Source organism: Oryzias melastigma, unplaced genomic scaffold (genome assembly GCF_002922805.2).
Source record: "Oryzias melastigma strain HK-1 unplaced genomic scaffold, ASM292280v2 sc00293, whole genome shotgun sequence".
Classification (NCBI taxonomy): Eukaryota; Metazoa; Chordata; class Actinopteri; order Beloniformes; family Adrianichthyidae; genus Oryzias; species Oryzias melastigma.
Window position 1 is genome coordinate 64,639 of NW_023416909.1, and position 24,606 is coordinate 89,244.

Sequence of the window (24,606 nt, forward strand, 5' to 3'; positions counted from 1 at the left end):
GAGAGATGCTAGTTTCTTTTTATATTTCCGTATTTGTTTGTGCCAAAAAATAGACATAATTCACATTTATCATTGAAAAACAGAAGGTCATGAAGGCGAATCCAAATTTCCTAAATTCTATCCGGTATGACCTAGAGACAGGCCTCTGCATTTACCCGGATTTAAGGATTGGCAAACAAAACACTAGACTGTGTCCTTTGAATATATGAAAATCTTTAAACGGATTTAAAGGAGCTTTTTTTTACTGATTGAAAAGCTAATAGTAAAAACCTTTGAGTAATCTGTCATTTAAAGTCTTAAATTATTAAAATATTTAATCTGAATGGAGAGTTTAAAAAGAGAAATGTTTATAATTAAAGATTTAAAAGCTGTTTTTTTCTTATGTTTTGCCCAAAAAGGTGTTAAAAGATAAAAATAACGAGGGTAAAAGTTTCTAAAACTAATCTTTAGTATAAGTAAATGTAGTCTTCATGCAAATGTAAAACTTGAAGCAGCAGAAGTAAAAAAAAACAAAAAAATCAACACTGAATGCAGTTTTTTGTGGATGCATGCTAATGTTTTTTCTTTTTTAGTTAGAACTGTGCAACGGATTAGTGAATATTGAAAATATCTGCATCACATCAAACTCATCACAGAGGTTTGAACAGACATTGTAGAAGCCTGATAGTTTGCTAACATGAGAGAGGATTCAGACACTCGTGTACTGGCTGTGAAGCTGGGAACTGTCAGCATGTGGTTATATGCTTTGCTTAATGGTTTAAAGTAACATTTCAGAGGAGATTTCTGCCTCTTCTTTAGAAAAACTGTTTCCAACCAACCAGAGCATGAATTATGACTAATTTTCTGCATCTGTAAAATTATCTGCATGAAGCCAATGAGTCAAATTTCCTTTGCGATTTTGGCCTATATAAATACAATTGAATTGAATTGAATTTGAGTATTATGCTAGCTGTTTTTGGCTAATCTAGATATTTTTAAATTTTTTATGCTAATTTGGAATTAAGATAATATTTTAGGATTGTGCTAGCTGTTTTGACCAAATATGACTTGAAGTTTTTTGGTTAATTTGGAGTAAGCAAGCAAGAGAGTTAATTTCTAAAGCACAATTCCTACCCAAGGCAATTCAAAGTGCTGTACAAAAAAAATTAAAAACTACAAAAAGAAAAAAAAAATCTATTGATAAAACACAAGTAAAATCATAAAATGCAACAAGATTAAAATTCAGAAATTTAAAATAATAAAAACATACACAGTGAGTTTAGCTAATATTTCACCATTATGCTAGCTGTTTTGGATAATCTAGACATTTTGTGTTTCTTAGGGTAATTTGGAGTTAAGCTAATATTTTAGCATTATGCTAGTTGTTTTGGAAAAATTAGACATTTTTTACGTTTTTAGCATTTAGCTAATATCTTGGCAAGCTATCAGTTTCGGCATATTCAACTATTAACTGGCACCTTCAGCTGCCACATTCATCTTACAGCATTCACACTTGCATTATTGAAAGTAATGCTATATATATCTAGTCTATAAGGAATTCCTACTGCTCTGCAGAAACTATGTCCAAGAAAATAACACGTTTTTTTTTTTATTTTGGCTAAATTAAAAGATCAATTTTACAATTGTTTAAAAGAAGGTTGGAGTGGGATATAAAGTCACTATTATTTTTAGTGTAAAACATTACTTTGAATAAAAATTGGGCAAAAATACATCATAGTAAGAATTACCATTTGTGCTGTGCAAAAATACTGCCCTGGTAAGCCTTCGGGATCACTTCCCATCAGACTTCACTTCAATACCTAAAATCATTATGACTATTATTCCAACTCTGCAGATGAACTTTTTGGAGGTGAGTTTGTTGCTTTCACAGCCTACACACATGAGCGCTGACCTCCTCTCGCTGACTGGTTAAGAAGCCAAGCAGGTTTTCGTTTTAAAAGGTAATAAGCGCCACACAGTCAGGTTTTAGTCCACTGACAGCAGCAGACAAGGGTGCCAAGAGGTGAAGCTCTGTGCTGTGTTAGACCAGAAGCCTCGGAGACGTTACCTGGCCAGGAGGGCTTTCTCAGCACGGACAAACTTTCCACAATTTACACTGGAAATGGGAAAAAGAAGGAGCACAGAATGACAAAATGGAATGAAAAACGTCAATGGAAAGGCAAACCCCTGCAAATGACATTTGATAGATGTGACACAAACACAAGGTGAGGATGTGAGAGCAGGCACTGTAATGTCAATAAAACAACCTTTTTCACAGGTTTTGATGGTATCTGTGTCAGTTTGGCTCCTTTCAGGTCTGTAGCCAAAAGCTGGTGTTCGTCTTTTTCTGGATTTGCTAAACTTTCGGTTTTGAGTCAGATTTGACGGTGGGAGTTTCACTGTAGATCCAACCGCTGGATGATCATCTTTGACAGTTATTGTAGGTATTTTCCCAACCCACCTAGAGACCATCTTCCACCTGTGAAGCTCGTGTTTCTACTCTCTGTATGTTCAAATGGGAGACTTGACTGATGTATCTGAAATGTTGAGGCTGAATTTGCACTTGAATCTCACATGTAAATGTTTTTAAAGCTTTATTTGCTTTTGTTATCTAAATTAAAAATGTAAGTTTAACAAAATGTTGTATTTATTGTTGGGGAAAACAATTATTTTAACGTTGTTTTAAAGTAAATGTGTCTGTTTAACTTAAACAGTTAAAATAGACTGTTGGATCTTTGTGTTTGTTGTGCCTAATCACCGTTAACAGTAGCGCAGTCAGAGATGCTGTCACATTGACCCAATGAATCATGGGAGATGCAGTAAAACTGATTGGAAGAGACAGTTGAAGAGGGCCAACGTTCTCCAAAATGAGAGCAATTAAATAAAAAGTTGTGGCAAAATGTCGGTACAGTCGTTCTGATCAAAGTGTCTTGAATAGAAGTCAAATAAACACAAAGAAAAAAGTATTTTATGATCTTTCATTTTCCTAACTAAAAACCTGTTTGGATGAACACAGAGCTGATATCATGGCTATGGTCATTTATTTTTTGATCTATTAGGAGACATTGAATATTTGCTCATGGCCATCTGTCATGGCACACTGCTAGAAAAACATAGTTTTAAATTACAGTATTAGGGAATGGAGGCATCCGCGAATACGCCGTATCCGCGAATATGGAAACCCCCCCAGTCCCTGTCTCAGCCCCCACCCCCATGGTCAAAGGAAGCCTGTTTCTGGTCCATACTCATCAAAGCCGCTTTGTAAACATTTATTAAAGAACATTAGAGTATTGCTCAACATAAATATATATATATATTTTTTTAATTTAGAACAAAAGACAGTGTAGGCAACAGTGAAGACGACTGACTCTATGATGCAGATCGGGACCGCAACTCTTCCTCTCTGTGGCTTAAAATCAGAAGCGTATGCTTCATCATTTGTCAATTAATACACCTGATGCGGGTGATAATTATCCACCGCCATTATCTTCTTGGGCATATCAGGATTTTTTTCTGCCGTTTCTGAGACAGCTGATGCCATTTTTCCATGCAGAGACATGAAGAGAGAAAAGGACGCTCCCCTCCGCGCTCTGGAGGGGGCTCTGATGCGTTTTCCTGTGCGGAGATACGCTTCGGCAGCGCACCACCAAAATTTCATGTGTGTATATATGTACATATATATACATACACATACACATACATACATGCATATATATATATGTATATATATATATGTATACATACATACATATACATACATATATATATACATATATACAGACTTATATACATATATATATATATATACATATATACATACATATATATGTCTGTATATATGTATGTATACATGCATACACACACATATATATATATAAACTAAAGATAATTTTGGAGGTATATTTAGACATTTTTTGGCGTGCTCTCTGACGATCTCTTTTTAGAGTCGACCATCACCACATGATGATGTTATTCTAACAGTCAAAAATGTCAGGTGGCTGGACCTCGAAAAACGTGTGTCCACAACACAGAACTCTGTGCGTCTGGTCCTATTTCTGTGCAGGTCAGAAGTTCCTGACAGCTTCGCGTGAGGTACTCTGATAACACTTACTGTTCGCTGACCACAAAGATGCAGTTGTCCTGGGAGGGGCAGCCTGACACCGGGTGCTTACAGGTCACCTTCCGCTCATTGTGGCTGCAGAAACACAAAAACAGACAGTATTAATGAGAACGTACTGAAAGGTACCTATGAATCAGCAACACCAGAACATGATAGAAAATTCTGAGGAAAATTTGAGTTTTTGATAGTCATTTTACTCTTCTTTTGGCTTGTTTATTTGAATCAATCTTTCACATTTTCATTCTTTTCCACAGTCCCCATGAATTGGAGATAAACTAGTATATATTCAAAAATGCTGTAAATAATTATATTTACTGTGCCTGACTTTGTAACATGGGACTCAATGGGAATTAGATCCCCATATTTTACCTCAAAGGTATCTGATAGATTCCTGTGTGTTTAGGTAAAATATGAAATTCCTAAACTGTATAATGCAGAGAGTGCACTCCCTCCTTCACAGCTCTGTCTCCATCCAGTGGAGATTTTTCAATGACCACACAGAGACAAAGCGACTGTGTTCAGAGGGCAAACATGTCTTTACTAGTTTCTCTAATAATTTATGTCTCTATGAATTTCACATCGTGTAAAGACGTCTGGGATCTGCAGTGTATTTTCTGTTCATTTGAATAATGCATATCTGACCATATTTTGTTTTCTCCAGCAGTGCAGTGAAAGAGCAGGTTAAATATGAATGGAGGAAGGCTTTTTGTGTCCAAAGATGTTTAAATTCTAATCTGATCCAACCGCAGAACGATGTGTGAACACAGCTGAAGCAGGCGAACGGAGACAGAGGCAGAGCATCCCTTCATTCTCCTCCTCCTCCTCCTCCTCCTCCCGGCTCTAGAGTGTGTAATTAAAAGACCACAAGAGCAGAAAAGTCCTTAAGTCGGCTGATTACTCAAAGAGATGTGGGATCAAAGACTGTTCTGATGGTCTGCACCTCGCAGTGCAGCCTGCCGCTCCGCCCTGCTGTCCTCCTGAAGACAGCAATTATTGGGAGGAGGAGGAGGAGGAGGAGGACGACGACGACACGCAGAGAGATAAGAGGAGAGTGTCTGACATGGAGGAAACACATCGCTGCAGAAAAGGAACAAGCCCTGGGCACTTCCTGTGTGACACCAACACGAGTGCAGCGTACTGCAGGAGACCCCAGCATGCATCTGCAGCAGCTCCCCCTTCAGGGACATCAGTCCATCTTCTGCTGACAACAAACAATCTCATCATGTTTTTATTATGGAAAAGCCCAGTCTGCACAAAAACAGTCGTCCATTTTAAACACGGGATGTTGGTTTTACATCCTCGGGATTCTGTCCACACATGAGCGACAGGACAAATAATGATTTCCCCTTTAATAAAACAAACTGTGATTGGAAAAAATAGGATTTTCTTATTTAAAAAAAAAACAGTTTTTTTTTAAATTGTTGAATATTGGTTTGATCAATTTAGCAAAACGGTTCTAGATTTAAAAAAAAGACTTCAAAATCGCAAAGATTAATAAATGGAGAACAAAATGTAACTAAAACCCGGTAATCAGGTTTGTTTCAATGAGAATTACATCCTGTCAATGTGGAATTAGAGGTGTTACAATTAATCGACTTAATCAAGTTCTATCTCAACAATCCAACCAGATCAATATGTCCGAGGCAAATTATGCAAAAATGACCAAATTCCATCTCAGTGGACAGCACATGTGATGCAGCAACACATGATCAACCACCATTACAGTCCAATGTGTGGAAACACTTTGGACTGAGCAAAGACGTGGTAGAATGCTCTAATATTGTTCACTTTGGATTATTCTGATGTGGAAAAACAACAGTGGGCTGAACTTTATCAAACTAAAATGTTAATGGATTTGACATTCATTCTTGTTTACTCGTTTGTTTGTACACATATTTAATTTACACTTGATTATCTTGAAGAAATACAAGGAATATGTAAGTACTAGTCAGTACCAGGTATTTATCTCTGAGTTACACTGGTGGAAGTTTTGGATGAAGATGATTCATTTTAGGTCAGAGAATTAAACCGTTCAAAATGACTCAATATGGACTATGACTACAAATTATGATATGAGGTAAATTGTTGGTAAAATAAAATAAAAAACAATCTATCTTTTTAGGGAAAGCAAAAGTGCTTTACAGATTTTTCGTTTATAGTTTAACTTTTATTCTTTACTTCTGGTCATTTAAGGACAAATGTTGTTTTGAATGTTAAATAGGTGCACTTTATTTATTTATTATATTGCTTTTGATTTTAAATTTTGATGTGAAAAAGTGCATTGTCTCCCTCTTTTCCATGTGTTGTAGTGTGCTGTCCCAGTGGAATGTGTGAATGATGTACTCGCATGATTGCTGTGGATGCCCAAAACAAATGTCTTCGTTGAAAGCTTCTTACTACAGCTGAAGACGACAAAAAAGATCAATAAAAATCAACTGATTCTGATGAACTCTTTGAAAAGAACTGCAGTGAAAGGAAACAAAGATGCAATAAATGAGAAACAAAATCCCGCTTAACATTTCCTCCATGTCCAGGCTAACCAGGCATGTCCAAAGCCTGGCCTGTAGGCCAAATATAGCTGGCATTCAAATTCCCACAGACCTGCGGGCTCTTTTCACAAAAGCAATAACATACTGCCACCAGCATTTTCTAAAAATGATGCGTGCGATTTTTTTGCATTTGCATTAATGTTATTTAAATATTTCAAAGAATGTCAGGCACTCAAACATTTTTCCCACAACAAATCTCTTTGCAAACAGTTTGAACAGATCTGTCCTAAACAGAGTATCATCAGCATAAAGAGTGTAAAAAATGTGTTTGCTTCAGCTAATCCATTACGAAGGTTTAAAGCAACGCAAAAACTGTTCAGTCTTCTTGAAAGTAATTTTTTACGGAAACTGTTTTCATAACCAAACCAAGACAGTTTTTTGAATGCATATTGAAGCTTCCCCGCAGAATGTACCAGGCATTGCAAGGCCCATCCCGTAGAAATGTTCAAACAACGTGCTCCCACAAAAACATTGACGCACAAGTTCCTGACAGCCAGTTCAGAACGTCCCATTCCCCCAAACTGCAAAAGGGACCGGACTGAAAAACGGATGCGCCACCACTCCAACAGCTGCTTTCTCCATTATTGATGTTGCACTTTACTTCCCGAGCGTCTCTACCATCTCGGAGCCTCATCTGCTCGGTTCGAGTAAGCGGGAAGGAAAATCATCCTTACAAAATTTATTCATGAAGTAAAATACTCGACGGCAGAGGGAATGAAAGGTGCTCATGCAGAGGAAACATCTGTAAGAGCAATGAGGCTGCAGGACTGAGATGAAGCAGGGCGTCAGGCGGCCGCCAGCAGCGTTTACATCGAGGCCATTTATAAAGGAAATAAATAACAGATTTTTTCAAAAGCTGAGCACTAGTAGAACAAGCTTTGTGTCTGCTGGATGTTAAATGTTTGATTGATGCTTCTAACTGAAGGTGTACTGGAGTTTCTGGAGGTTGTTAGCATCTTTCCCATTCATTTACAATGAGCATAAAAGCTGAAGAATGAAATAATGGTAAATGCTATATACTAATATTGCACTTAGCTACCTTCTTAGAAAGCCCGAAGTGCTTCACAGTCCCATTTACATACACATTTACAAGCAGGTATAGCTTTAAAAATAGGGTTAATTAGCTTTAAAACAAGTGTCTTAACGAGCATAAAAAACACTACATTGAAATTCCATAGAACAGAGTTCATTGATTGGTGGTTTTATATGAGAAACCACGCTGAAGGTAGTTGAGACTGACCAAGCGATGGTCCAGTGGGACTTCCAGACCACATGATGACCAGAGCAGACATATTAGTGCTGGAGACGAAGGGTAAGAAGACAGAGGTGATCTGTGCAGCAACTAGGGGGGTAGGGAAAAACGGATTGTCAATATATCGCAAAATTTTGTTTGGCGATACTTGTATCAATTTAAAATGTTGACAAGACTATATTTAATTGCTTTTTTATGACCGTCCTTAAGAGTCTTACTTTTGTTTTCCACCTAAACTTCCGACCGCCAGTTGGCAGCACACTAAGCCTCTTTGAGCAGCTAAAACAATAACGTGATCTCGTGGGAACCAACTTGTGTTAAGTGTTCAGTCAGCCTTGCGTTTTTTGTTTTTATGAGACATCTACTACTTAGTTTTGACTTGGGATTGGTACTGAAAACTAGGGAAATATGGTGATATGTATCGTGTCAAGAGACACATATCAGGATACTTATCATATCGCAAGACTCTTGCCAATACACACCGCTAGGGGCAACCCAAAGTGATAGCAATATTAGGGAGAAGGGCCACGAGGAGAGCAAGAAATATCACGAGCTGGGACAAGAACTGGAAAAAAGTCAAGACAGCTGTGGTTCACTCAGGTGTGTTAGTACCAAACTGGTAGAATGGCTTCTGCAGATTCCAGAAGCAACATCTGAGATGCCTGTCCAGAACAATGCAGTCCTTGAAGCAGAGAAGATACAGCACAGGACTCTCAAGTCTCCAAGCAAAGACTTTACATATGCATATGCCATTCATTTATTCTAAACTCAAGACATTGTGTAGTGTAACCACTAGTGTACTTTACTGGTGCACCCTGGGTAAAATATGCCTTTAAAGCACCCATAAATCCATGGTTCACACGGCACGCTGAAGCGGCCGCTTCCATTCAGCATCCTTGTTAACCTATGGTGTACTTTAGGGCTGCCACAAACAACTATTTTACTAGTCGACTAATCACCGATTATTATTTCCGATTAGTCGACTACTCGGAAAAACACACATCTTAACCAACCTATAGCTCTAAACTAACTAAAAATAAAGCTATATAGATGATACTTTACTAAACCTTTAATGAATCGTCCAGCCTCTGTCCTTCATTAGTTTCTGGTATTAAAACAAGATTAAATCACATGAGTTTAGCATCTGAAATAAGGAACTATTTTTCACTAAAGATAAAGTTTTGGTTAAAAAAAAAGTGCATTTTTTGGTGCTGAACGCTCACAATTTTGTTCAACTTTATTACACTTTGACTCCATATAATATAAAGCTACAACTAATTGAGTATTAAATTAGTCGTTAACTATTTTAATAGTCGATTAGTCATCGATTAGTCGTGGCAGCCCTACTGTACTTCTCTCCAGGCGCGAAGTGCCGCGGTCCTCTGTGGTTGGGAGCGATCTGCATCAATCTTGTCATAAAGTTACGCCAAGACACACGAGAAAATCCGGTCAATTTTGAAAATATAACCAATTTTTCACAATAAAATACCACGACTGACAAATGTGATCATATTTTTGTAGCTAAACAGACGGTTGAGTTGGAAATACAGCGTTTTCCCGTATTCGTGGGGGTTTAGGGACGAATAACTCCCGTGTCCATCTCACCACACACCCCCGCAGCCAAATATGTCCATAACCGATCAATACTCATCAAAAACACTTCAGTTCATGCTTTGTAAACATTTATTAAAGATTGATATTTTCTCAACATAGAGTTTTTTTAATCCAAAACAATGGACTGCGAACTTTACATGAGGAGTGTCACTCTGTCTGTCTCTGTCTTAAAAACTAATTTAATTTTTAAATTAACTTCCTCCTTCATCAAATAAGTGTGAGACGGCATTTCTATCCAGAATTTTCATCCATAAGAAACACCTGCTCTCAATGATAATTATCCTCCTCGATTATTAGGATATTTCTGAGCTGCTTCTGAGTCAGCTGATGCCATTTCTCCTTGCAGGCTCGCTGTGAGTGTGTGTTCCCGTGAGTGTGTGTGCACAGCGGACAGGCTGGTGTGCTCTTTAACTGAACTCTCCTCCTGGGAAATTTCCACAGCACATCCGGAAGCAAAAATTTCATACAAGCATCATGAACTGTCAGAGAGCTTGTGAGGAATCGGGGGAGTCATGTGACTGAAAAAACACAGATCAATGTAGTGGGCCGACTACGGAGCGAGGGGGTGGGGTGGTTTTGGGTGTCTAAAAACACAACGAGAAAGAGTAGAGAGCAGCTAGCAACAAATCAAGATGGACGATGTCAAATTAATTGTAGAATGTAAATAACCACATCTGAGCGGAAGTTCCTGTCGCAAAAAAATACTGGTGTGAACTGGAGGTGAAGCGGATTCCGCAGTCCGCTTTGCGGCGCTTTCACGTGCGGTGTGAACCTGGCATAACTAACACCGTTTTGAGACGGGAAAAAGACTAAAATTGTTAAATATCCTAAAACAAAACCAATACTGTAAAACTCTAAAATGAGACAAATGAAATGAAAACACAAGACAATTTTAACAGAAAAACAAAATACAAAAACACAGCGCAATCTATGAGCAATTCTTAAAACTTATAGATTTCCCTGCACTTACTGATGCTGATAACCTGCACCAGCTGGGTTTTGTCAACAGGAAGTGACATCAGCAGCGCCGGCCCCACTGAGGTTCCACTGCAGAGAAAGCACCTCTAAGAGGAGACCTACTTTAGAAATCTCCTGAGAACCAGGACAATATGTATCTTACAACAACACCTCTGATCTTTGGCCAAAAAAACCCTCTATCAGACTCTTACAGTAAAAGAATTTTTTTCTGTATTTGTTCAGGTATTTATGAACATGGTGGAATTTGCTGTGTCAATTGTGCGGCGTACATGTTTCTTATGTTATTTTTGTAAATAAATAAAAAGGTTTCAAGTATTTTTTTCTGTAATTTTGACTAAACTGATCAGATATGAATGATTCTTGCTTGTAACCACAACAATCCCTCACGGAGCAGCCAGATGCTTCTGGATTGAGCGCCGTCAGTGGGACTGCTCAGGTTCAAGACAATCTTATCGAAGCGGCACCGTTGTTTTCAGAGGCCAGAGTCAAAACAAGCAGAACTCCAGATCTCAAGGGCTGCAGGTAATCTGATAAAATGCAGCATATCCCAAAAAAAATTGAAAAACAGGCTGATTTTTAAATGTATGAAATATTTATAATTTGGAAAAATACACATATATGCAAAAAAGTGTATATATAAAGATAAATGTGTATTTAAATACATATTTTGATGTAATTCCTTCAAATTGCTTCTCAGATGTCACCCTTTTCTCTTCCGTCTTACAAGCCTCACTTTAATGCTCCTTTCTCCATGCTGCCATGGCAACACACTTCTGCATGCACAAACAGATGCACACTCACACAAAAACACACACGATTCCTGACTGTGAGCTGGAAAGAGGCAGCATAATCAAACATCATACGAACCGAGAGCTCTTCCCTGTAACTGTCAGACCACAGACGGACTAGCGCCAATGTCTCTCTGAGGATTCTGAACGCTGAGACGGAGCCGGGAGTGGGAGGGCACCATAACGGGAGAGTGCTCTGCCCACCTCCACAAGGTTCGAAAACAGCAATTGGGCGCCACGAAGTTAAGTTTAACCCTGTGCCAACACAAAAAAATAAAAAAACGAAAAAAGAACTCACGTCCTTAAAAATGTACAAGTTTGATCTCTAATAATATAAAATATACATAAAAAAATCTAAAACTATTTAGATTTTTATTTATTTTTTATCGTTTGCCTCTAGTGGTTCTTGGTGGAATTGCACTTTTTAAAACTTCCTTGTTTGTTTAGTTATGGAGAAGACAGCTTGGATCGGACACATCAGCTGTGCATGCATGTGCGGTACACGCGTGTATGTTTGCGATGGGGGGGGGGTCTTTTTCAAACAGATGAACTGCAAAGACAAACTTTACAGAGTACACAGAGTGAGATCGGGGCTTAGCCAAAGCTAACATCCAGAATAGAAGCCCCTCTTCTTTCCTCGGCTCCACAGCAGAAGTTTAGCTTTGAGATTTTCACAATAAAAGCGTCCACACTGATAAACCAACCTTACCAGAGGTAATGTGGGGTTCGGCGTCTTGCCCAAGGACACTTCAACACATGGCTGGAATCAAACCTCCAATTTTCCAATCAGAGGTCGACCGCCCTACAGCTGTTAGATTTTTACTTCATGAAATATGTGATGTCATATCCACCATTTAGAAAAAACAAAAGAAAAGTAGTGAGCATGGTGTCCGAATTGCTTTCAAAATTCAAAGACATAGTCTCTCCAGCGTGTCCTGGGTCTTCCCCGGGGCCTCCACCCAGTGGGACATGCCTGGAACACCTCTTTGGGGAGGCGTCCAGGAGACATCCGGACCAGATACCCGAGCCATTACGTTTGAGCTTCAAATGCAGCATTAAGAGACTCAGTCATTTCCTCTGAATGCTGTCTTACAACAATCTTCAGACATCACTGTCACAGCTGTTGCCTGTTCAGGTATGCACTTCATACTCTGTCACAGACCAGGAAACATGTAACTGTGTGAAAACCAAAGCTTTTGTTGTTCTGTGACATCTTCTCCTGACAACATGCTTACAAACAGAGATTTACTGAGAACTGAGTTGTTATGCACTCGTGAAATTTGTTCATGGAGCCTCACTATAAGAAGTTATAATGCTGTTAAAAAGGGAAGATAACTTCTCTTCCTTCCTCTTCATGATGCCCTTTTTGTCTTTATCCTGTTTGGAATCTCCTCACATCCATGGGGGCGTTTTCTATACGTAATCTTGGTCAAAACGTCTCAACAATATGTGCTGTTCATGCACAAGTCTTTAAACCTGAGGGGTACCTAAAGAATACTATCATATCTGTAGTATCCACCTAGCTTCTTATTTAGTATGTTGGTTTCAATCTCAGTGTTTTTTTTTTTTATGATTATATAATGAATTTTGCTTTTCTTGTGTACATCCCTTTGGGCTTCCTTGGCTGCTGGTGGAAGGGGCTCTAGAAATGAATAAATAAATGTATATTATAGAGGTCTGGGTATCAACAATAATTCCCAGAATCGATTTACACTTTTTCTCAATTCATTCAATTTGATTTTTAAACAGTTTCACTCATTTAGATGTTATATTTCTAGAAAAATACTAAGGTCATCTTTAAGATAGGTAGATATATTTTTAGCTGCAAAGCTTACATCTGGCTTTCGTTATGTCCAGTTCATCAGTGTTTTGGTTGATTGGTTAAAAATTCAAAATGTTGCTAAACACCTGCTATCAATCTTTTTGTTTCCTATCCATTACCGCTATGTGTGCTTCAAATCTCAGAGGTTCTGGTGAGAGAAGAATAATATGACAGAAAAATGTTTTTTTTTTTAAGATAAAGATCGATCTCTAGTTTTATGGATCGATTATTTGTTTACAGGACTTAGATCGGTTCAGACCGATTAATCAATATTTTAAACTCAGCCATAATATTATATACATTTTCAAATCATGGGTTTTCTCATGGCATACATGTTTTTCTGAATCCTAAGATACATTTGGGACAAATTTGGTGCTTCTACCACAAAATGCACTTTTTTTTTTTAATAGCCAGCAATAATGGTGACACTCTAGATCAGCGGTCTGTAACTTGCAGCTCCAGATCCACATGTGTCTCTTTTATCTCTCCATGGTGGCTCCTTGGACAAACATAAAATAAGTCATGGAGACTGCTGACCCATATTGAGAGTCACACTAAAATGGCAACAAAAGTCAAAATTTTCTAACCCAAAATGTTCTATTTTAAAATGTATATTTATTTTGAATTAAACTGAAGTATGTTTTCTTCTAAATTCCATTTTATTTATTTCTTTTATGACATGGATTACCAAATCTCCTGGTCTGCCCCCTTTGTCAAACTTAAGAACTCTTTGTGCCCCACAAGTCAAAAGCGTTGCCCACCCCTGCACTAGATAGTCATTCTTTAAACCAGACTGTAAGCTTGTGGCATGAAAAAAGTGCAGCTGTGTTTGCGTTGAGCTCCGTGTTGTGTTTAAAGCTCGCTGCCTCTCTGCAGAGCAGCTGCAGGGATGAGGTTCAGTGGTGGCCTGTCACAGAAACACCTGTGGAAATCTTTGGCACTGCCTGTATTAACAAGACACCAGAGACAACGGGAGATCTAAATAAATAATATAGTAAATGCTTTTTTTCTTCTTATATTATCTACATTTGTTCTGCATGGAGCTGTGAGGGAACTTGTCTGAATGTACGATTTCAAGTGAAGGCACCGCAGAAGAACATTTGAAAAACCCAAAACACACCTTAGGTCACGGGCCGAACAGGATAAACATTTATTAAACTCTCTAAAACTACATTTTTAAAACCTTAAAACTGTAACTTTTTAACATAATTATGAACTAGATATATAGGATTACCTGTGATAATACTAGTGTGAGTGCTGTAAGCTGAATTTGACCTCTAAAGATGTTAGTGCTGATAGCTGAAGATGCTGAAATTGATCGCTAAAAATGTTGAAGCTGATATCCAGCTAAAATATTAGCTAAATGCCAAATTAGCCTAAAAAACTAAAAAGAAAAAAAAAATTTGAAAAAAATCCTGGTTAGCCAAACCAGCTAGAATGTAGCTGAAATATTAGCTAATCTCCAAAATAGCCTAAAAAAATCTTAGTAAATGCCAAAATAGTCCAAAAAGCCCATTTTTAAAACTTTAAAACCATAACTTTTTAACATAATTCTGAATAATAAAAATACAGGAATATTATTCCAGAATAAATCAACTTAAACCTAAAATAACTTTCAATATTTTACTCTCCATGAAAATATATTTTGTCAAAATTATACAAGTTACAAATAAACGCAAGACAACATCGGCCCTAAATAATAATACAATAAAATGATCTGGAGGCCCGGATATAATTACCCGGCGGGCCGGTTCCGGCCCCCGGGCCTTGACTTTAACACACATCCTCTACTCAGATTTCAGTCGTTTCCTCTCGTTTTTCTGTCTGAAACTTCTATTACCACATGGACTCCTCTGAAGTCATTTCATAATATTCTCACTTCTTTGCTGCCAATCAACAGATTTGGTGTATAACCTCTTTCCAAGTGTAGGCGATCCTGCTCGGACAAGACAATTTCATCCAGTGCCAAACGACTTTATTAACCCCAAGGGGAAACTACACATCCACTTCACAGAGTTTCTGCAATTACAATGGCAGGAAAACGAAGGAGAAAATGTCAAGAGTGACGCGCGGCAGTCCTGAGTGGAGAACTTAAATATAATGAGGCGGCTAACGCTCAACTGCTGGAAAATAAGCTCATCCGCCGTGCATTCCTCCTGCTGATCCGGAAGCTCTGCCTTCCCGACTGTCATCATCAGCTCCTTTCTGCTGTGTCTCCGCCTGCAGTGCCGAACGGCTCCACATCTGAGCTGTGCTTCTTTGAACTCGCACTCCATTCCTCACTCTGAATCCCTGCTGCAGGTGCATCTGAAAACCCTCTGAGTAATTAGTTTATGCTAAAAGTGATTTCAGTTTCATGTCAAAGACTGAACGTCTTCTCCTTTGGTTTGTAGCAGTAAAGACTTAATCAGCTTGTTTACATCAGAGATTTTAAGGCAGCTCTCCTTACAGCTGCTGCTCTGCCAGCAGAGGTTTCCACTGAGCAGTCCAGTACGGTATGGGCGTTATATATAGATGCCAGTATCGGTATCGGCCCATAATTACACAATTTTAGATTAAATATATCAGTCTGAATTCAATATTTCAACCGATGTATGCCACCACTCTATGGAGTGATTTTTGTGCCACCAAATTGCAATCAAAAGTCGCAGTTTTGAGATCGCAAACAAAATGTAAAGTTTTAAGAAAAAAAATCTCACTTTGCAAATAATAATATTAAATATTTGCTTTCAAAAACTTTTTTTTTTTGCTTTCAAAAATACTTTTGTGTTTTCAAAAATTTTTTTTTTTCTTTGCTTTCAAAAAATATTTTTGCTGTCAGAAACAGACAGACGGCTGGATCCAAGTGCAGCAGGTTTATTTGGCACAGACAGGGTCAGGCAGGCAGGGGTCAAGCACGAGTATGAGGGCATCAGAGAATACCCAGAGTGGTCAGGGTCCAGGCGAGGGTCAGGGAAGGGGGCAGATGAAACAGAAGAACAGGTCAGGTTGAGAACGCTCAGTAATGCAGGAAGAGTGGCACAAACAAGACTTCGCACTGAGCAGGGCTCAATGCTCAGTCTAAATACTGCTTGGAGTGATTACCGATGGAAACCAGCTGTGGAGCTCCTGGGAATGATAGCAAGGGCTGATGGGAAATGAAGTGTGGAGAACCAGGAAGTGCTACAACTCAGGAGATAGTTCCCGCTGAAAGCCAGAGGGGGGGACAGGGGACTGATTCATGACATTTGCGACTGCAGCACAAACATTTTTAGATGTGCCTCATCTCGCTTTCGCCCTATCTTTGATTTTGCGTTCAAAATTTTCTCTCAACGCTGACAGAAATTTTTTAAACCACTTTCGACCACATCTGCCCATCTTTTTGCCTCGTGTGACATGAAGCGGCTGCTTGGACCACTAGCTATGTTTAAAACAAAGCTAGCGGACTGCTAGCTAATGTATTTCTAATTTAAAAAAAGAAAAGGAAACCTCTAAACTTTGTACAATTCTAGACACTGAAATTTCGGTTTCGGCAAATATCGGCTATCGGTCACAGTTACAGGGAAAATATCGGTTATCTGTGTGAAAAAAGGAATATCAGCCCATCCCTAGTAAGGAGTGGTATGGTCCTGTTAATTCCACTGAGCGGGTTGTTTTCCCCATTCACTTGTGGTATAGACCACTAGTGTATTATTGTAGCGTGACGGCTAAAAAAACAAGAACAATGGAGGTCATCCAGCAGCTCGTCTTTTTATTCCTTTACTTTTTGTACATCGTGTATAACAGGAATTTAATGTTGTTTGGAGGAAGATTCCAGGCAGCTAAGAAGAATACCGCTGTTGGAAATGTTAGCTTAAATGGGTGCTATATTAGTACTTTCTAATGTCGTCATCACTGTTCGTAATGGACCTACAACCAATTGGGGCCTTCCCAAAAGGTAAGGTTCAGTACTGTTTAACGGGTCCATTTTACGATGGAAATACTCAAAATACCAGACCGGACTGTACTGCTCAGAGGAAACAAGGCTATAGAGCAGGGGTGTCAAACACCTGGCCAGTGTCATGAAGCAAAAAAATTTAAGGATGTTGAAACAAAAAAAGCAAGTTTCTAGCCCATTCCTGTGGCAAGTTATGATTGTTTGAAGAAATGGCCGCAATGCACATTTCCCCCACTAGGGGGAAAAAAGGAAACGAAATATGGACATAACAGGAGATCAAGAAATAAACAGCATTTCTTTGTAAGGGTGTGCCACATATTGGTAAGATGCCGTTAGGTTTCCTGCCAGACTCAACGCTGTTAAGTTGGTATAAAAATTATCAGGTGTGACATCACAACTACCAAAATGTTTGTTGTCAAAAAGATAATAATAATAGTTCTAAAAATAATAGTAATTGATTAGGCTACTAGGTTGTTTAAAGCATTTTTTCCAGCAGAAAAAAACGAAACAAAAACAAAGCAACAGATAACAAGCTGACCATAGGTTGTTTTGCTATTATGTGACTGGTCCGCCCACTTGAGCCCATACAGGTTGAACCAAAATGAGTTCAACACTCCTGCTATGGAGAGAGATATTGCACATGGACATTTTTTCCTATGGGTATGCTGCAGGCGACGAGTCATAGCATAACTAGGGGTGAAGTAGGTGAGAGGCAGACGTGTTGTACACATTTTTTAATAATTTTCAACCCTCCTGAACTACTACTGGCATTTGCGTATCACGCTCACACCCCGCGCAACCAGCAAGCAGCAGCACCTTACTAATGACAAAAGTGTGGCATAAGGACAAAGTATGACTGCATCAACTGTACAAAGTAACCATGATAGCTTAAATTATCCTTACAAAAGCTTCAGAACCCACTTTCCACATCCACGACAATGGTATGTTCCATTTTCATGGACGCACGAGCCACAAGGGAACTGCGAGACACACCTGCACTCACATGGGTCAACCCCATAGACTGTATATTCATTTACTGGACATATCAAGGTGTTGACGTCACCCATAGAGAAAGGCATTAACTCACAAAATCAGGCCAGAGCCTTCACCGTCACTTTCTGATACGTCTGCCGCCATATTGCAATCAATTGCAACCCGTCGACAGCGATTCGTCCGAGTCGGTCTGAGTCACGTCTTTAAAACTACTTGGCATGAGTGAGCTTGTTCTTGAAAGTCCACAACCCCCCTACCCTAGGAAGTGAGCTTGGGGAATCTGTCAATCAAACGTTTGAGGTGGGGCCACATGCTTTTACTAAGGCGTCTGATTGGTCAGTTTATAACTTGAACAACAAATAAGAAAAAAACATTATTTTTTTATAAATTTAGGATTAGAAAGAATGTGCTAAGAAGGAAGCATCAGAGAAACAATAATTACTCTGACATAAAAAGTAATAACTGTCTGTTTCTCTTTGAGATTTTGACCTTCTTGGAAACTGCGGGTACTTCCTGTTTGGAACGTGAGGGGGAAGGGGTTGAGCAGTCCATTATGTATACAGTCTATGGTCATCCCCTATACAGATGCATGTGACTAAGGCTTTAAAAAATGCTGGTCCACATCTACTCATACAAACAAAATCTGAAATCAATTTTGTATAAAAGTCACAAATTTGAACCCTTACCATTAAAGCTAAGCATAGTTATTTAAGAAAGAGACAAGTTAGTCTCCTTCAAAGCAAAAGTGTAACTTTTTTTGATTTTTAGAGACACAAACTCTTCTTAAGCGCTCATTTTATTAAGTAGAAGAACGAGAACGCCTGTTTCTGTCGGTTTCAGTCTTTTCATTTCATTTTTGCTTTAGCTAAACTCGATGTTAGCAAAACTCAGCGTCGGGCATGTTGAGGCAAGTTGTGTTTTGAAATCTGATTCAGTGGGAACTTTGGAGCTAAAACCACAAAATGACAAGAATGTCAACTTGCACTGTTTAATATGATAAATCACCTCATGAATGAGTCATGTCTCGCCTCAATGGCGTCTGACTTCTCAGCTTGAGGTAGTTGTCTTCTAGAGGGACATCCATATACACAACTCACATGTGTGGGCGGAGCTTTGTTAGCATGAATGATAGTGTAGGTGAAACTTATCCCTTCAGCGACATACAAAACCCCCGTTTACAGATAGTAAAAGGAAGACTGATGTGAAAAACAAACAAAACTGAACAGTTCATGCCTCTTTGGCACAGACATGGAGCTTTAGACGAGCTCCACAACTTCTATTTACATTTAAAGTCATATTTCTGAATTGTTTTAGTGTGTTAGATGTATTTGTGTTGACTCAAAAATGAGAAATGTTACCTTTATCTTTTTTTTAATTCCTTCATGACTGTATGAACGAGTGAACAGAAGTTTAATTGATTGCACAATTGGAAAATAATTTGCTACCATAGCGCTATAAAAAAAAGATACGATTGAACAAGAAATAGCAAAAAGATATGGAGCCAAATCAAGGCCATAAAGATTTGAAACCAAAACAAAACAACTTGAAACATACAAACTGAAATATTGATGTTAAGCTAAAAGCAAATTAAAGTGTCTGAGACTTGAATGTGTGGAATTTTTCAAGTAGTTTTCAAATCTTTGAGGCGTTGTGGGAGGAAGAATGTGCAATGGTTACTTTAAAAGATTTTCTTATTTTTGGATATACTTTCTGTTTTTAAGTGTTTTGGAATAAAACAAAATGTCTTTCAAGATAAACCGAAACAGGTTGTAAAAAATACCAAAAAAGGTTTTGAATGGCAGCATTGAGGCCCATTAAATGGATAACTAAACAGTAAATCAACGTTTTTTGCCTGTTGACCTGTATAAATGGGGCTTGGACCCTCATGCTCTCTTATGGAGTCCAGATGACCCCACCCTTATTTTGATGTGTGACTCCTCCCATGACAAAGGTGGCCATGTCTGCCATGGACACCGGTGAAGATAAAAATTCCTTGAAAACAGCGCGCTGTCTTGTGGGGTCCAGATGACCCCACTTTTAATGTAAACATGCCTAGAATAGCACAAGGGTTAAAAGTAGGGGTGTGGCAAAATATTGATATTGCGATATATCATGACATTTAGTCCTTATTTTCGATGGGTTCTCACCAAGTATCCATCTTTTAATTTGATTTAAAGAGGCTGTTTTACCAATTATCACAGTATTGCGATATCATCAATATCATGAACCACATATCGTGTATCGCATCGTATCATGAGGTACCCATTGATACCCAGCCCTGCTTACAAGTACTGTCTGTTGCCAGATTTTTGACAATTTAAAATAAACTTGTTTAATTCCTAAAATTATGGTCTATAACCGTCTGCTGCCCGCTATAGGTTCTAACAAGGTATTACAGTTGGATTTTGTGATTGGTCAACAAGTGCAAGTCCTACGTCATTTCAGAAGTTTTAGGTCATCGAGCTCTGAGCTCCAGTATAAAAGCCCCGCCCATCTTTGATTCTGTAACAGTGTGTCGTTAGCGTGTTAGCTTTAGCATGGTTCATAGGTGTTTTGCCTTCGGTTGAACTTAGACAACAGTAGTGAAGTATGATTTGAAATGAATCCACAGAACTCCTTCCTGGTGATGGATTCTCAATTAACGTTTCACTCGGGATTGTTTGCTTACTACGTTAGCCTTTATTAGCTTATGATGCTAGCGCCATTTTACCACTTAGATACGGGTCGCCTTCGTTCTGTACCATGAGCCTCAGAAGAAGATGGAGGAGAAAAATCCTTAACCTCCACAGAAAGTTCTGTGGTGAAACCAACAACTCTCCATACTGAAGACGTTACCGGACCTTAAGCTAACCTCCCTGTCAATCACAGATCACACCTCCCCCTCTCAGGCCACCCCCCTTTTTTTTTCATTTTTAAAATCTGGGCTGAGAGTGGAATCGGCCTCTAACTGTCCTGTTGTGTTATCCTCTAACCCTCGTGCTCTCTTATGGGGTCTAGATGACCCCACCATTGAGGTGTTAGCCCTTCCATGACAAAGGTGGACAAGACTTCATGTCTGTCATTGGACACAGTAAAGATCGACAATCATTGGGAAAAAAGTTCCAGACGCTGTCTTCTGGGGTCCAGATGACCCCACTTGTAAAGCAAACAAGCCTAGGAGAGCGGAGGGGTTAACCCTTGTGCTATCCTAGGTATATTGACTTTGGGAGTGGGGGGTTATCTGGACACCACAAGACAGCGTCTGGAACTTTTTTTTCTATGATTTTTGAGTTTCACTGGTATCCATGGCAGACATTAAATCCTGTCCCCCCTTCATCCACATTTGGCATGGGACAGAAAACACTTCAATGAACGGCTTGGGTCATCTGGACCCCATAATATAGCACAAGGGGGAAGTAAATAAAACAGCAAATGGATGGAGATGACCCGCTCTTTCCTTCATTGACCGCATTGCACGCTAAGACACCTTATTGGGGGGTTTGGTGGGACACCACACAGCACCCTTTGGTCTGATGGACTCCAGCTCTGTAATCAGCTGGTATTGGGGGGGGGGTCGTGATCAGACGACAAGCAAGCTTCCGGACTCAAGCCGTAGAATGGGCCGTCTGTTGGGACGGGGGTATCTTCTTAAAATGCAAGTCATTTTCTGAGCAGGAGCTGAGAGGAAAAGCTTTAGGGTTCGATACGGTAAAAAAAAAAAACAGGAAGGCAGAGTCTTGTTTTAGTGAAAGGATATATGTGCATATATCCAACTAAACCTGTAGATGACTGTTAGTTTTACTTGAAAACTGTCCCTTTCTGTACAGGAATCTTGCAGACATAAAGTGCCAGGACAGCAAACCAAACATTCCCACTCCAAATGAATAACATTGGATAACATTGAGTGGGAGCAGTGTGTCCTTAGAGCTGAATATATGCAAATACATGGAGGAAAAAATGTGTTTGGAAGAAAATCATGCAGGATCTGTTGGGAATCTGCAGGTAAAACTATTAACTATTAATACTGAATGAGCCAAGAAGCTGAAGGAAGGCTGGTTTATGGATTTTACTACAGATTTGATCCTCACATCTCAAGCTTTCTTTAATGTGATGTAATGCTTAGGTTATAACACACATAAGACACATAGTGCGTTCAGTCTGCTTTTGTTCTAATGTTGTACTGATTTCTGGTGTTCTATTTGACCAAACTGCAGAATAAAAATAATCCAGAACATAATCGATTGATCTTTTGACCAGCTTGCTCAACCCGGCTTAAATGATTGGTCTTGGTTCTGCAGTGGAGCTGGTTGCCATGCCAACACCTCTCAGCAGGTCGCCTCGCTTGCCGCTTCTGCAGCTTCCTCTGGTTTTATCCACCACATTTTCATGTCAAAACACATCTCAGGTGACGTTCTAGATGAGACTCTGCTGGTGAATCCTATTTACGCAGGATGAGGCGCTCTGTTGCCTGACATTCACAAACACGCTCGCCCTGCCCAAGATGACCAAGAAGAACCATCAACATCACGTTAGGGGTTTAAGGAAAGCACTTTCATTTCACTACAACGAGCCTCCAATCACACAGGACTTCGGGAGTTGCACCCCTGCAGCCAGGCACCGATTAGAACACGATGATCCAAACACACAGAGCTAGACTGACACCCAGATGACAAGCTGACGGCCGACTGTGGTGGTCTGAACGAGGAACATTTCCTGCTTTACCTTCCTCACTGAAGCAAGCTGAACGAGGCTAAAGGATAAAGAAAAGCAATCACGTGATAACCACTACTCTCACCAGAAATTTATTTAGTGGTTATTTTTAAGGTGATTTATTTTGGCATCCCTATTAATGAGTCTATAAAGCAAAGGTGGACTTTATGGGCTGAATTGATTGTGTAAAAAACGTGCAGATGGGACAGCAAAGATAAAAACAAGATGTGCAATCATTGCTTCAGGGAGGAGACGCAGAAACAGCAGAAGGTTTCAAAAGAGGGCATCTATTCTGAAATGTTGTGCGCAACGATTGTTAATGTCATAGACCCGTACCGGGGCTGCTGGCTTTTGCAACAATTAGTTGTAACTTTAAATTATATGGAGTCAGAGAGTGGTAAAGTTGAAAGTTATAATGGCATTATGCTAGCGTCTTGGACTATTTTGGCATTTATTGTTTGTTAGGCTAATTTGGCATTTAGCAAATATTTCAGCTATATGCTAGCTATTTTGGCTAATTAGGATTATTTCCAGTTTTTGGGGATATTTTGGAGTTTGGCTAATATTCAAGCTGCATGTTAGCTGTATTTAAACTGGATGTTAGCTGTTTTGGCTCACTTAGGCTTTTTTCATTTTTTTAAGCTAATTTCGCATTTAACTAATATTTTAGCTGGCTATCAGTTTCAGTGTTTTTAGTTATTAGCCTCTGTAATTTCAGCTATCAGCTTCAGCGTTTTCAGCTATCAATTTCAGCATCTTCATCTATCAGCACTAGCATCTTCAGCGGCCAAATTCAGCTTACAGCATTCACACTAGCATTATCACAGGTAATGTTAATGTAAGGCTAAGTTTGTTGTAACTAGACCTAACAAAATTAGGAATCGTGCAGTGTCAATTTTAGCCTCTCTAAACAAGCTAATGCGCCATTTTCGCACCATTTTTTGTTAATGTTTATGTTAACTTTTCTCTTTTGAATACATTTGTTAGGAGGAAACGTGGAGGAAAATTCAGGACAGCTGTGCCATTTTTGCTTGTCTGTTAACCAGGTAGGATGTTGTTTTCTCATTTTACTATGTTTTTTTCTTGTTTTATTTTACGTGCTGTGGGGGGAGGTGCCGCGAGCACTCAGACTGCTGGCGGCCGTGGGGGAGGTAAGACGTGCTCCTCCTTGTTCTTCGTAAATGTATTAGTTCCTCCTTCAAGCGCAAAAACTTGTTTTCGATAAATGCTCGATTTTTCAAAATTATTGCATTTCCATTAAGATAATTTATTATCAAAAATCCAATTTGCTAGATTTCAGAGTTAATGGAAACTCAGCTAGTGTCATTTTTGCTTTTCTATTTACCGGATGAAAAGAAACTGAATCAACGTCGAAGCTTGACTTTTATTCACCGTTGCACACAACGCAGAGCAGCAAAGTCGAACCAATTACACATACATATGACGCCCCTAGGACGACCACATAAACAATCTGATTGTCTGATTTCTAACAGTCACACTTGTGTTCTAACAGGCTTTTCCGCACAGTCTGCAGGACTTATAGCAACTAAAACAAAAGAAAAATCTGGACCATATGTCTGCATCTCACCTTCTTCACCCCGACATGTTGTCTATATGTTCCACAGCATGCCAGTAGAAAACATGCATCAACATTTTCTCTGGATTCATCGTCTACTATCTTAAGATTTCGTTTGGGTCACCTTAGTGCCCCATACAGATTTGCCCATTTTTCCCCTGCAGACGTTCCGTATCCACCCGTAAGGACAGTTGTGCCCGAGTCATGAGTCATCTTAGGTTATGGCATATCAAGTGTTACAATCTCTACGCTTCTGGATGAGTTAGGGGGCAGACATGCAAACCGTCACTGCAATCAAAGCGGATATTAATCAAGACTCTTTTCCTCTGT

The 24,606-nt window shown here is 39.2% G+C and overlaps 1 protein-coding gene across 10 annotated transcripts in view; it reads right to left on the reverse strand.

Annotated features, from left to right (window-relative positions):
- LOC112140039 (pleckstrin homology domain-containing family A member 5) overlaps positions 1-24,606 on the reverse strand; it is an 85,587-nt gene that overhangs the window by 41,027 nt on the left and 19,954 nt on the right. For 8 of the 10 annotated variants that reach the window (XM_024262949.2, XM_024262947.2, XM_024262944.2 and 5 more), the window contains exons 4-5: positions 4,091-4,174; positions 2,048-2,095 (exon numbers count right to left, since the gene is read on the reverse strand). In XM_024262949.2, coding sequence (XP_024118717.1) covers positions 2,048-2,095; positions 4,091-4,174 — 132 coding nt within the window. Of the gene's footprint in view, positions 1-2,047; positions 2,096-4,090; positions 4,175-11,359; positions 11,927-24,606 lie in introns of those variants that run through there. The other 2 variants (XM_024262950.2, XM_024262942.2) reach the window with 2 other exon arrangements.